The sequence below is a fragment of the Aotus nancymaae genome, unplaced genomic scaffold (genome assembly GCF_030222135.1).
Source record: "Aotus nancymaae isolate 86718 unplaced genomic scaffold, 86718_ANA_hifiasm-v0.15.2.pri h1tg000072l, whole genome shotgun sequence".
NCBI classification, from domain to species: Eukaryota; Metazoa; Chordata; class Mammalia; order Primates; family Aotidae; genus Aotus; species Aotus nancymaae.
Genome location: NW_026988487.1, coordinates 13,775,845 through 13,788,097, shown reverse-complemented (window position 1 = coordinate 13,788,097; position 12,253 = coordinate 13,775,845). Strand labels below are relative to the sequence as shown.

At 39.4% G+C, this 12,253-nt stretch overlaps 1 protein-coding gene and 1 long non-coding RNA gene across 4 annotated transcripts in view; one reads left to right on the top strand and one right to left on the bottom strand.

The window, feature by feature from the left end:
* NLK (nemo like kinase) overlaps positions 1 to 12,253 on the bottom strand; it is a 154,670-nt gene that overhangs the window by 12,589 nt on the left and 129,828 nt on the right. For all 3 annotated transcript variants that reach the window (XM_064367632.1, XM_064367633.1, XM_064367634.1), the window contains exon 7: positions 10,482 to 10,583. In XM_064367632.1, the coding sequence (XP_064223702.1) occupies positions 10,482 to 10,583 (102 nt within the window). The remainder of the gene's footprint in view (positions 1 to 10,481; positions 10,584 to 12,253) is intronic.
* LOC110568048 (uncharacterized) overlaps positions 1 to 12,253 on the top strand; it is a 63,887-nt gene that overhangs the window by 32,112 nt on the left and 19,522 nt on the right. Inside the window, exons 3-5 of the long non-coding RNA XR_010339133.1 lie at positions 5,364 to 5,462; positions 6,047 to 6,142; positions 9,420 to 9,475. This is a non-coding gene — a long non-coding RNA (uncharacterized LOC110568048). The remainder of the gene's footprint in view (positions 1 to 5,363; positions 5,463 to 6,046; positions 6,143 to 9,419; positions 9,476 to 12,253) is intronic.

Below are 12,253 nucleotides of genomic sequence, written 5' to 3'. Positions count from 1 at the left end.
AATCAACTGAAATAACAATAAAGTTAAAAGCTGAGGCTGGGTGTGGTGGCTTATGTTTGCAATCCCAGCACTTTGCAGGAACAAGGCAGAAGGACTGCTTGAGCCCATGGGTTTGAGATGAGCCTGGGAAACATCATGAAATGCCATCGCTACAAAAAATTTAAATATTAGCCAGGCATGGTGGCACATGCCTGTAGTTCCAGCTACTTGGGAGGCTGAGGTGAGACGATTGAGCCTGGGAGGTAGAGGCTGCAGTCAGCCGTGCTTATGCCACCGCACTCTAGCCTGGGTGACAGAGTGAGGTTCTAAAAACAAAAAAAAGTCAAAGCCTTTTTTAGTTAGGCCTAAAAAAAAAACCTAACTTTAGGGGTAATGACCCCTGACCTTCACTATGCTTTGGAAAAGTGAAGAGGCTCAAGTGCCATAAACTACATTTTATCTGGGTCTGATCTCTTCCCATTAGCTCTAAGTGCTGCTGCTGCTGCTGCTGCTACTTCTTCTTCTTCTTCTTCTTTTTTTTTTTTTTAAAGAAATGGAGTCTTGCTATGTTGCCCAGGCAGGGCTCAAGTGATCCTCCCACCTCAGCCTCCCAAGTAGCTGGGACCACAGGCACGTGCCACTGTGCCCACCTCAGCCTCCCAAGTAGCTGGGACCACAGGCACACGCCACTGTGCCCAGCTTCTCTAAATCCTTTTTTTTTTTTTTTTTAAATAGGAGATGGAGTTTTGCTCTGTCACCCAGGCTGGAGTGCAGTGGTGCAATCTCGGCTCACTACAACCTGTCTCCCTGGGTCAAGCGATTCTCCTGCCTTAGACTCCCAAGTAGCTGGAACTACAGGCACGCACTACCATGCCCAGCTTTTTGTATTTTAAGTAGAGCCAGGGTTTCAACATGTTGGCCAGGCTGGTCTTGAACTCCTGACCTTGTCCATCCACCTCAGCCTCCCAAAGTGCTGGGATTACAGGTGTGAGCTACCGCACCCGGCCAATCCTTCTTAAATCCTGTTTTTTCAGGGTTTCCCTATAAAACTTTGAACTTTTAGGAAATAATCAGACTAGAGCAGCCTTTGGTAGTTCTGGGGCTTCTTCTTTTATATAATGCCCAGACTGCTTCATTATGATTATATTTGTGGGAAAAACTAAAAAGAGAGTTTTAAAAACATATGTTTCTCTCATTTGAAAAACAATTTAAAAAGCCATCTGTGAACCATGTGGTATCTTTATCTGGTCCTGATCTCCAGACACTGCCTCGTCATACCACTTTAGAGTTAGGGCATTTACATTTTGTTACTACAGTATTAATGGTCTATTAACAAGAGAGCAGAACTTCAGCGGGTAGTAGGTGGGGCAGGGGCAGGAAAGGCAGTCTGGTTTATGTTTGGGAGAATTTGACCATCTGAACAACACTATTACTTTAAAGGCAAACTGGAGGCAAGTTTTACTTGCAAACTCTTATATAAATTTCCTGTGGGTAGTCTGCCTTGTATTTTCTGGTTTGTCAGTAGATGAAAATTCAAAATATCACAGAAAGTTCCTGCTATTTGAGCACTGGAAGGCCAGAAACAGCAGCATGAACAGCAATATGAGCAGGTCTCATGTGGGTCAAACTCTCTGCAACACCAGAAACAGGAGAAGCAGAACATTAGAAAGTTTCCTTGGACTTTGGTCATAGCCTCAGAATCCTACTATGATAATTATTAACATCAAGAATTTTATATATCTTCCTCCTTCCAACAAAAGCCACATAGGAAAATCCAACAAAAACAACACAAAGAAGATACCACAGAATCATCAGGAAGTTATTACTCATTATGCAGAAGTTTTCTTCAGGATCAAAGAGTAATAGAGAGAAGATTAGATGGAGGTTCTAGCTCTGTCTTGTCACTAATTAAAGTTACCTCAGTAACTTTAAGTATAAAATGAGGCGGCTGGACTATGTGATTTCTGAAGTTTGGTTCTAAAATTGTATGTCTTTTTTGTTCATTTGTTTTGAGACAGGATCTTGCTCTGTCACCCAGGCTGGAGTACAGTGCTGTGATCACAGCTTACTGCAGCCTCCACCTCCTGGGCTCAAGTGATCTTGCTACCTCGGCCTCCCAAGCAGCTGGGACTACAGGTGCACACCACCATACCCAGCTGATTTTAGTATTTTTGTAGAGACACGGTTTCATCACGTTGCCCAGGCTGATCTCAAAGTCCTGAGCTCAAGCCACTGGGCTGCCTCGGTCTCCCAAAGTGCTGGGATTTGTACAGGTGTGAGCCACTGCGTCCAGCCTTGTATGAGTCTTGATAAGATTACTTTGGATAAAAAAATTAAATATATACACAGAACCCACACAGTGTATCTGGCATTCAAGTATCTGTGGACCCACTCATTATTCCTTGGTACATGTACATGTTTGCAGAGAGAGAAGTATTTCTTTTCTTTCTTTCTTTCTTTTTTTTTTTTTTAAAGAGGCAGTCTTGCTCTGTTGCCCAGGCTGGAGTGTAGTGGCATGATCATAGCTCACTGCAGGTTTGAACTCCTAGCCTCAAGCGATCCTCCTACTTGTGCCTTCTGAGTATACCTGGGACTACAGGCATGTGCCACATGCCTGGCTAACTTTTTTTTTTAGACATTGTCTCGTTCTGTCGCGAAGGCTGGAGTGTGGTGATGCAATCTTAGCTCACTGCAACCTCCGCCTCCCTGGTTCAAGGGATTCTTCTGACTCAGCCTCCCGAGGAGCTGGGATTACAGGCGCCTGCCACCACGCTCAGCTAATTTTTTTGTATTTTTAGTAGTGACAGGGTTTCACCATGTTGCCCAGGCTGGTTTCCAACTTCTGAGCTCAGGTAATTCAACTGCCTTGGCCTCCCAAAATGTTGAGATTACAGGCGTGAGCCACCGCGTCCAGCCCTGGTTTTTAGAAAAAAGTTTTTTGTAGAGACAGGGTCTTCCTATGTTGCCCAGGCTGATCTCAAACCCTTGGGCTCAAGTGATCCTCCCATCTTGGCCTCCCAAAGTGGTAGGATTACAAGTGTAAGCCACCGTGCTCAGCCTAAGTATTTCTTGTTTAAAAATGTGTGAGTCTATAATAGCTTTGAAATTATCTGTATTAGTCAAAATAAGGAGAAGTGGAGAATGATGGGGGAGAGGCTTTAACTTATAACTTAATTTACATGTGTTTTACACAAGAATTTTTTTATTGTGTAAAGTGAAGTAATTTGATATTCTTGAAAAATTTTTACTTTGACTGTGAATAGCTATCTGCTTTTTTACTGCCTGTGCAGGTTGGCAGCCAAATTCCAGACAATTCGTACAACTGAATTGTCTTACCATAAGCAGTTCTTTCCCGTCCACTCTCGAAGTGAAACTACTCATCCTATTTTTGTGGTGAAGATATGTCATAGCTTAGCAAAGGGAATACTGGAAGAAGTACTAGAAGACATGAGTTTGAATCCTATCCTTGCCATTACTAGACTTAGGTAAGTCACAAGCTTTAGCTTTCTCATCTATTAAACTGCACCAGTACACACATCTCTACCTCCCAGCATCAATGCTAATCATTTAGCAGTCACCCAATGTCAGGGCCTGCGTCAGTTGTTGGAAGTAACGAAGATAAAAAAGACTTATGTGGTGGGCAAGGAAGAAAGGCAAGTAAGTAGTTCCAGTTGCCAGTGAATGGGGATAGAGAACAAATTAAAAGGCAGAATTTTTAAGACTTGAAGACAACTGGGTATGGAATAAGTGGCTGGAGAAAATCAAATAAGTGGATGTTAATGCTACCTGAAATTTTAAATTTCTCCCTCCACCAAATTTCACCTTTCTTTATAGAAGCATACCCCAACAAATACACTAAAAATAAAAGTATCATTTCAGCCTAGAACAGCCATATTATATACTTTCTCCTTTTCTGTGTCAGTTCATTCATGCCAATGCTTCTTCAGAAAACAACCATTAACATTTTAGTTTCTAGCACTGGCTCCATAGGAAAGATGCATTGCTAGAGATACTGCATTTCTAAGTTCACTTTCTTCCCTCTAACTCACCAGCCATTAGGTTAAAACCATTTGGGCCAGGTATCAGCAACAAACAAGAAGTTTACATTTCTCGTAAGTGCAATAGAATCAATCTAAATAAGCAAAATAATAATAATAAATAGAATGCTTAAAAATACGCCCTAGGCTGGGCATGGTGGCGCATGTCTGTAATAATCTGTTGGGAGACCAAGGTGGGAGAACTGCTTGAGCCCAGGAACTTGAGACTAGGCAACTTAGGGAGATCCTCTCTCTGTTTCTTGTTTTTGGTTTTTTGTTTTTTTTTTTGAGTCTCATTCTGTCATCCAGGCTAGAGTGCAGGGGCACGATCTTGGCTCACTGCAACCTCTGCCTGCCTCCCAGGTTCAAGCAATTCTCCTGCCTCAGCCTCCTGAGGAGCTGAGATTACAGGTGCTGGCCACCACACCTGGGTAGAGACAGGGTTTCACAATGTTGGCCAGGCTGGTCTTGAATTCCTGATTTCAAGTGATCCACCTGCCTTGGCCTCCCAAAGTGCTGGGATTACAGGCATGAGCCACCTCACCCAGCTGAGAGACCCTCTCTCTAAAAAAAAAAAAAGAAGGCTAGGTGGGGTGGCATGTGCCTGTGTATTGGAGAGGCTGAGGTGGGAGGACTGCTTGAGCTGGGAAAGGTGAGGCTGCAGTGAGCTATGCACTCTAGTCTGGGTGACAGAGCGATACCCTGTCTCAAAAGAAAAAAAAGATGCTCTAAATGTCTCATTTGGAAATATTTTTGCCAATTCTCCTAACATTCACACATGTTAAAATTTCTCCTTTAAAATAAACTGCTCCATTTTCTGTTTGTTCTGCAAGTTTATAAGTAACTTAGCAATGTGGGAGTGAGTGGGTGCCAGTGCTGAATCATGAGGACAGAAAGGGGTATGAAGAGTGCTCTATTAATGACTATGATTAATTAAATGAAGCAAAGATGAGCTTCTGGACTTGGGTGAGTGGCCGTAAATAATATGCCAGAGTCATTATAAGCTAACTGCAACATGCTGGTTGCTACGGCAGAGTCAGCTGGACTATGCAAATATCCCGAGTAGATGTTCCTACTAGTTTTCATCCAACTACATATAAGTTTTAGACCTTAGCTGGCAGTAAAGAAGCTATGATGATCAGTCAGCAACATTAAGTGAGTATGCACAGTGAGTACACAATAGTAAGCACTCTGGGGTGACATAAACCCCCATCTAGAAAATCAGTTTGAACTGAATGAGCTCTCTAACTTCATTAGAGCCTGTTATATGTAAGATATGGTTCCTGTCAGGAGACAGAACTATCTTCATTTCAGCAAAAATACTGTATCTATTTCTGACACAATTAGGTGGGAACAAACTGAGGAAAACTGAAGACCTAAACCTTACTATAAGAGAAGAACAAAAGGACTAAGAGCTGGCAGTAGACTTTTCAGTCCTATCAACAGGTCAGTAGTACCTCAACTATCTTCCTTAATAGATATGTAGGCTGTGGCAGCTAAGCTTTCCTTCATTCAAGATTTTGAGCTATAGAAAAGAGATAATAAACTTAAAACACCACACAGTGTTTTATTCTGTCCAGCATTCCCTGACCTTTAGGGAAACACCCCCTTTCACTCCCAAACCAAGTGGTTTGATTGGGCTTGATTGCAATCTCCCAACTCCTAGGATGAGTACTTGACCCAGGCCTGGCCAATCAAATGAGCACCATGATTAGCTCCAGGATGGGCACATGGTCTGAAACAGGCAAGGGACAGACAATGGGATGGCTAACCCAATATATACCCTCAATGGCTCTTTCCTTATCTAACTTTATTATATAGAACAGGAAAGCTAAATACTCACTTTGTTAGTCTGTTTTGCAGCTAGGAGGCCACATATGACACAGTTCTGGACAATGACATATGAGCAGGAGTTTGCTAAGCAGGCTTCTAGGAAAGCTTTTGCTTTCCTGATCAAGGGAACAGATAGTGCTAATGCACCCTTTTTCCTCCATTTTCTTGCTTTGAATATGGATGTGTTTTCTTGACAGCTACAGCTATATGGTGACCAGTCACCACACAGTATGCAGGCAACATTCTGAAGATGGCAGCGCAGAAAATTAAAAATAGCTGGATCCTTGACACAAGTAAGCTACTCTATCAGCTCCAGACTATAGAGGAAACCTCTTGATATGAGGAAAAAGTGGACTCTTATTTCTTAAACCACTATAATTTACTTGCAGCCAAACATATTCCTAATAAAAAATCTTTCAAAGATTTTTTTCTGGAGCTATTTGGGAAGCTCTTTCCAGAGGATAGTTATGGTAACAGAACGTAGGCCTGGAGTGCTGGCTCCATCTTTGCAAACACATGGAGAAAGCCTGTCTGAAAATGAAGCCAAACACAGGAAAGCAGAGCAGAGAAGGAATCAGATTCCTGGCATGGAAGATCCCATGAATTCTAACAGGGCCTGAGGTTGGTTGTAGCTCAAGATTTTTCAGTTATGAGCCTTAAGGTTTCTTTTTTTGCTTAAGCCAGTTTAAACTAAGTTTCACTGGAAAGAGTCTTGACTAATATGCCACATGGAAGCATTTATATTAACCAACCAACACAAATACATTAATTTGACACATTAATCTGTGACTTTAAGATGACCATCAATTAGGTTCTCCTTTTGTATATGTATACAGTTAACCCTCGAACAACACAGGTTTAAATTGCATGGGTCCACTTCGATGTGAATTTTTTTTCAATAAAAGTTATATTGAGTGTGCCTGCCTGTCCTTCCACCTCCACCTCTGCTACCCTTCCTTTCTCTTCCTCCTCAGCCTACTCAATATGAAGACATTTATGATGATCCACTTACACATGAATAGTCAATTCATTTTTTCTTCCTTATGATTTTCTTAATAACATTTCCTTTTCTCTGGCTTACTTTATTATAAGAATACCAGTATATAATACATATACAAAACGTGTTAATTGACTTATACATGGTTTTTCGACTGTAGGCAGGGGGTTAGAGGGTGGAGTTGGCACCCCTAGCCCCGGTATTGCTTAAGGGTCCATTGTATGTTTTTGAAAGTCCAATATTCTATTTGTACAAATACATGTAAACAAATATGTGAATATATATCTGGAAAGATATTCTAAAGTTAATCCAGATGGGACTTGGATTGGGGGTGGTAGCTGCAGATAACTAACTTGCTGTAAAATTTTTATTTTATTTTATATGTTCTCACTCACAGATTACCTGCATATATACAAATGAAATTTTAATAAATCTGCTGTGAAGATATAGGTGCCAGGCAGTATATACTAGCCAAGAACATAGATTTTGGAGTTAAGGAAACCTAATTTTAAGATCTGGTTTATGATGTTAAACATGTTATTTAACTTCTATTAATCTTCCATTTCCCATCTGTAAAAAGGAATCGTAATGGTACATTATAGTGTTATTGTGATAATTTAATGAGGTAATATATAAGAAGTGTTCAGTACATAGCAAAGTTCTAATTATTGTTAGAAATTATTAAAAAAATGATAATTTATGTCTAACTTTGAGTAATTACTTAGATGAAAACTACTTGAAAGAAGCTTAGTTTTTCTCAGTCCAAACTCAAAAACTTGTATTGAATTTTTAGAAGTTTAAACACCATCATCTAATATTCCTATATTAAGTAATTTAAAATAAATACAGGGAGATAGAGCTTGCCCCAGTTAGACCTCTAAATGAAGACCTCCAATTGGCCTAAGCAGCATCACTGAGGATTACTAGGAGTCTTTTCTAAAAGTCAGAGGCTCTTTCTGTGTGCACACATTTTTCTTTCATGCAAAGTATCATATACTTCATTCTGTACTGTTCATAAGCTAAAAGAAATTCACCCAAAATTTCTCTATAGATTTTTTGTAAAGATCCTTTAAAATGTTAAGGCATAAAATGGACTAAACCTTATCAAATGCCTTTTCTGCGTCAACTGAGATCATCATGATTTTTCTCACTTAAGATGTTATAAAATATTAATAGATTTTCTGTAGGTGAACCATCCTTGCATTCCTGGGATAAACCTCATTTCATCATGTGTAATTTTTAAAAAGTCACAAGCTTCATTTGCTATTTTAGAGTCATAACTTTAATGGTTAATATTTATTAAATATTTTCTATGTGCCAGGCACTATTCTATGCTCTCCTTACATGCATTAGCTCTTTTATCATTATAATAATTTAATGAGGTAAAACCATTTTTAATCCTCATTTTAAATATGAATGAACTGATATACACAGAGGTTAAATAATCTGCCTAAGTCACAAAGGGAGGTACTAGTAGAGCCAGGATTCATACTCAATCTGTCTGAAAACTGTATTGTACAACTCCCAGTTCACCATTCAAAACATATGCAACGTGGTAAACCTGAGATTGACACCACAGTCTGCACTCTTAATCACTACAGTCCAGAGGTTATAAATTCAGTATATAACCTGTGCAGAGCACTAATCTAAACACTATACATTTTGCAGAAAAGTCATGATGTACAGAAACATAAGCTATATTGTTATTCCAAAGACCAAATTAATCTTTTAAAGTAAAAAAAAAAAAAAATCCAGGTAGCTACATACCAAATATATTTGTGTGTAGGTATCTTCCAACCTCAGCTGTAAATAGCTATAACATGAATAGAGATACCTTCAATCAGCTGCTAATAGGTCAACAAGAGGCACACAGGACATGCATCTTGTGACTGGCGAGTGGGCAGGGAGTGGGAAGTGAAAAGGTAGAATCTGATTGGTGGCTTAAGTAAAGAGCTTCAAGAACCTGTTAACATCTCTTGAGAGCAGTGATGATATAAAGATCAATTAGCAAACACAGATCAAAAACTGAATTTCCACACTGGAGGGAAAATGAAAAGAGGCAATATGCTAGGTTCATTTACATTCACTTATATATGGTTGGTATAACTTTATACACATCTAGCTGGATTAGTGTTCAAAGACCATGAGTATCTGCCTAAGGAGGCCATTTCTAGCAGTAGATAAAAGCCATCTAAAGACCTTAAAGTCTCTGCAAAGTGCATCTAGCCTTTAAACAGAAATGGTCTCCTAACTAGTTTTCACTCCACCAGTCTTCTCTTCAAAATCAAAATATTCCAACACCAAGACTGGACAGGGCTGCCCCTTTTACCACAGTGTTCCCTTAAGGTCATCACTAAACTCAGTGACAAGCAAAGGTATTACTGTTAAGAGGTCAATTAATAGCAAAATGTATAAGAAATGATTTGGTTAGACATCTCAACCTATTTAACTAGTTAAATAAAAGTGGAACTTCAGATTTTCCTTTCCTCTTCTTTTGCTTTATAAAATATTACTTTTTATTTCATGGAAAGTCTTGGGTTTTTACAACTAACAGATTTTTAAATTTTTCACAGAAACAGTACTCAATTGCCAGGAATGCTCAGAGCAGTGCACAGTGACTTTTGGTAAGGTAAGTTACATTTTTGAGCTGTTCTATCTAGACAGCAGATGGGAAACTCCTCAGTTTCCTTGTTCTTCAGGCTGCTGTTTAGCAACTCTTTGACACAGATGATTAATTAACTAGCAACCATTAACAACAGTTAAAAATCCTCTAGAGACAGAAGGGTGACATAAGGGTGTCTGATCTTCATCAGTTTTCATTATTGTTTACCTTGAACCAGGCAAGATTTACTAATTAATGAAGTCAGTGAAAGAGGACAATTATTTTGCTACTTCTAAGGACACATTTACCAAGAGGCATTAGTAAATTAGTTTAATGTTCCTGACGCTGGCCAATAAATGGAACATAATAGATCTTGTTAGTTCCTTCTATAATATAGAACTTTCCTCTAGGTTAAGATTTACTGCTCTCTTCTAAGGGTGTTAGGGCCTCATATTATTTTATAGTTCTAAACCAATTGCAACAGAAAGATGTAATCATCAGGGGGCTATTTAACAAACAAGCATACATCTCTATTTGCTAGCCTGGGCAGGCTTTAAAAGAGAACACACTTTACCTCACTGCCCTTTATGCCTGTGACAACAAAGCTCTGGAGTCACACTAGAATTGCAAGGAGAGAACTGCAAAAGGAAGGTGAGGCTATACCAGCTATACTGGCTCAGTATTTGGAAAGGACATCTTGATATACATATACTAGGTTATGGCATTGAGGTCAAAGCTCCATCTCCAGTAGTTTTTCCCATCTATACTAAATCAGGAGACACAAAGCCAAGGATCATTTATTAGCAAAGGAGCTACAAAACATGCACTTTCTCCTATGGCATCAGCAATGAGGAGATTTTATTTAGTTTGACAAATATTGAACATTTTCTTACTTAGAACCATGACGTTTAAAAAAAAAAAAACACCTACAAATAATACATTTGCTTAAAAATCCTTAATAGATTATTCTATTGGAAGAGAAATCTTGCCCAAACAGATGGTTACCAGAAAAAGATCCCCCCGCTCCTCTCACCTGTTTATGAGGACCCCTGAGTATATGTGCCTTAGCGCCTTCACAAGCTGTCCTCATTGCTTCCAGTGATGGTGTGCCCAACAGATCCGTGATCAAATCCAACTACAAGGAAACATAAAATACAGACAGATAGCAATCTCATGGAAATAACTTTTCATTACTCTTAAATCACAGCCTTAGAGATGCAGACCAAATTTGCATCTCTAAGGCTGTGATTAGAGCCTTAAAGCTGGGGGGAGGGGGAGAACCTTAAGACAAGCTCTAGATTAACTGACAGGAGCCCTTATTTTCACTTTCTGGCCTATTAAAAAAAAAGGTATCTAGGAATTTATAATAAGTAAATTCCTCACATAAAGGAATTTAAATAAATTCCTGTTAATTTATTATTCCTATTTATTATTTAAAAGTTCCTATTTATCAGGAATCCAGATGTTAGAAATATGGAAAACATGTTTTGGCAAGCATGACATTCTAAGGCTAGAGCAATTTAGGAGTCTGCATCTGCTTGTCCTGTTTTCTTGATACCATAGCATCTAAGATCTTTGCAGAGTTGAACTCCTCTTCTGTTGATGGCTAATGACTGTTCTTTCCAAACACTTAATGAATGGATTCTGATGCTTCAAGTGGATTCAGGCTCATTAAGGAGCTAAGCCACAAATCAGACACCTGTGATTTAATAAATACTGGAAACATTCACACCTGAAATGAAAGCTAAGCTCTCCATGCTTGGGCCAGTATACATCCTTTACATTCTACTCATACTAGAAATCTCTTACACTGGCAGAAAACTGTGACACAGAAAATATGACACCATGTAAGTCCACATTTAGCTAGCTGGACACAATAAAAGAAACCAATAAAACAGTGTTTTTGCAAACAAGTCTTTGGGCAGCAAACTATCTTACCAATTTTCTGTAGTGTCACAATTATTATTTATTTATTTTTTTTGAGACGGAGTTTTGCTTGTGTTACCCAGGCTGGAGTGCAATGGCGCAATCTCGGCTCACGGCAACCTCTGCCTCCTGGGTTCAGGCAATTCTCCTGCTTCAGCCTCCTGAGTAGCTGGGATTACAGGCACGCGCCACCATGCCCAGCTAATTTTTTGTATTTTTAGTAGAGACGGGGCTTCACCATGTTGACCAGGATGGTCTCGATCTCTTGACCTCGTGATCCACCCGCCTTGGCCTCCCAAAGTGCTGGGATTATAGGCGTGAGCCAGCGCGCCCGGCCCTGTCACAATTATTCTAACTTCATAACCTAATTAGCAATAACATTTCATTTGGATCCCTCCAGGATGGGAAATTCTTACCTAGAGAACATTTCTTTTCCTGGTTCTGGGCTTGCCGAATATAAAGCACTATTTTCTGCACTTATCTAACCCATGGGGTAGCCATCAGCATCACTGCCCTACAGGTTAATGGAGATACTTGAGGAAAGCTTGCTTTCCACAGAAGTAAAGATCTCTATACAAAGCTTTTTGGGAAAAGTATGTAGGTGGTATTTTTGGACCTCAAACCACTACACTAAAGGAAGAAGGAAATGACTAGCTTGCAAAAACAAATGGAAACATTCAGAAAGTTGTCTAAAATGGGTCAGATCCATAGATGAGAAACACTTTTATGACATCTGCTGGTACTAGGGTAATTAATTCTCAAAGATTCAGAGAAAACACAACAGGAAATAACGACTTCCATTTAGAAGTTAGAGTCTTTTCCTATTTTAGATATTTATTTCTCACCCCAACACACAGCAACAATTAGACAGATATGAAT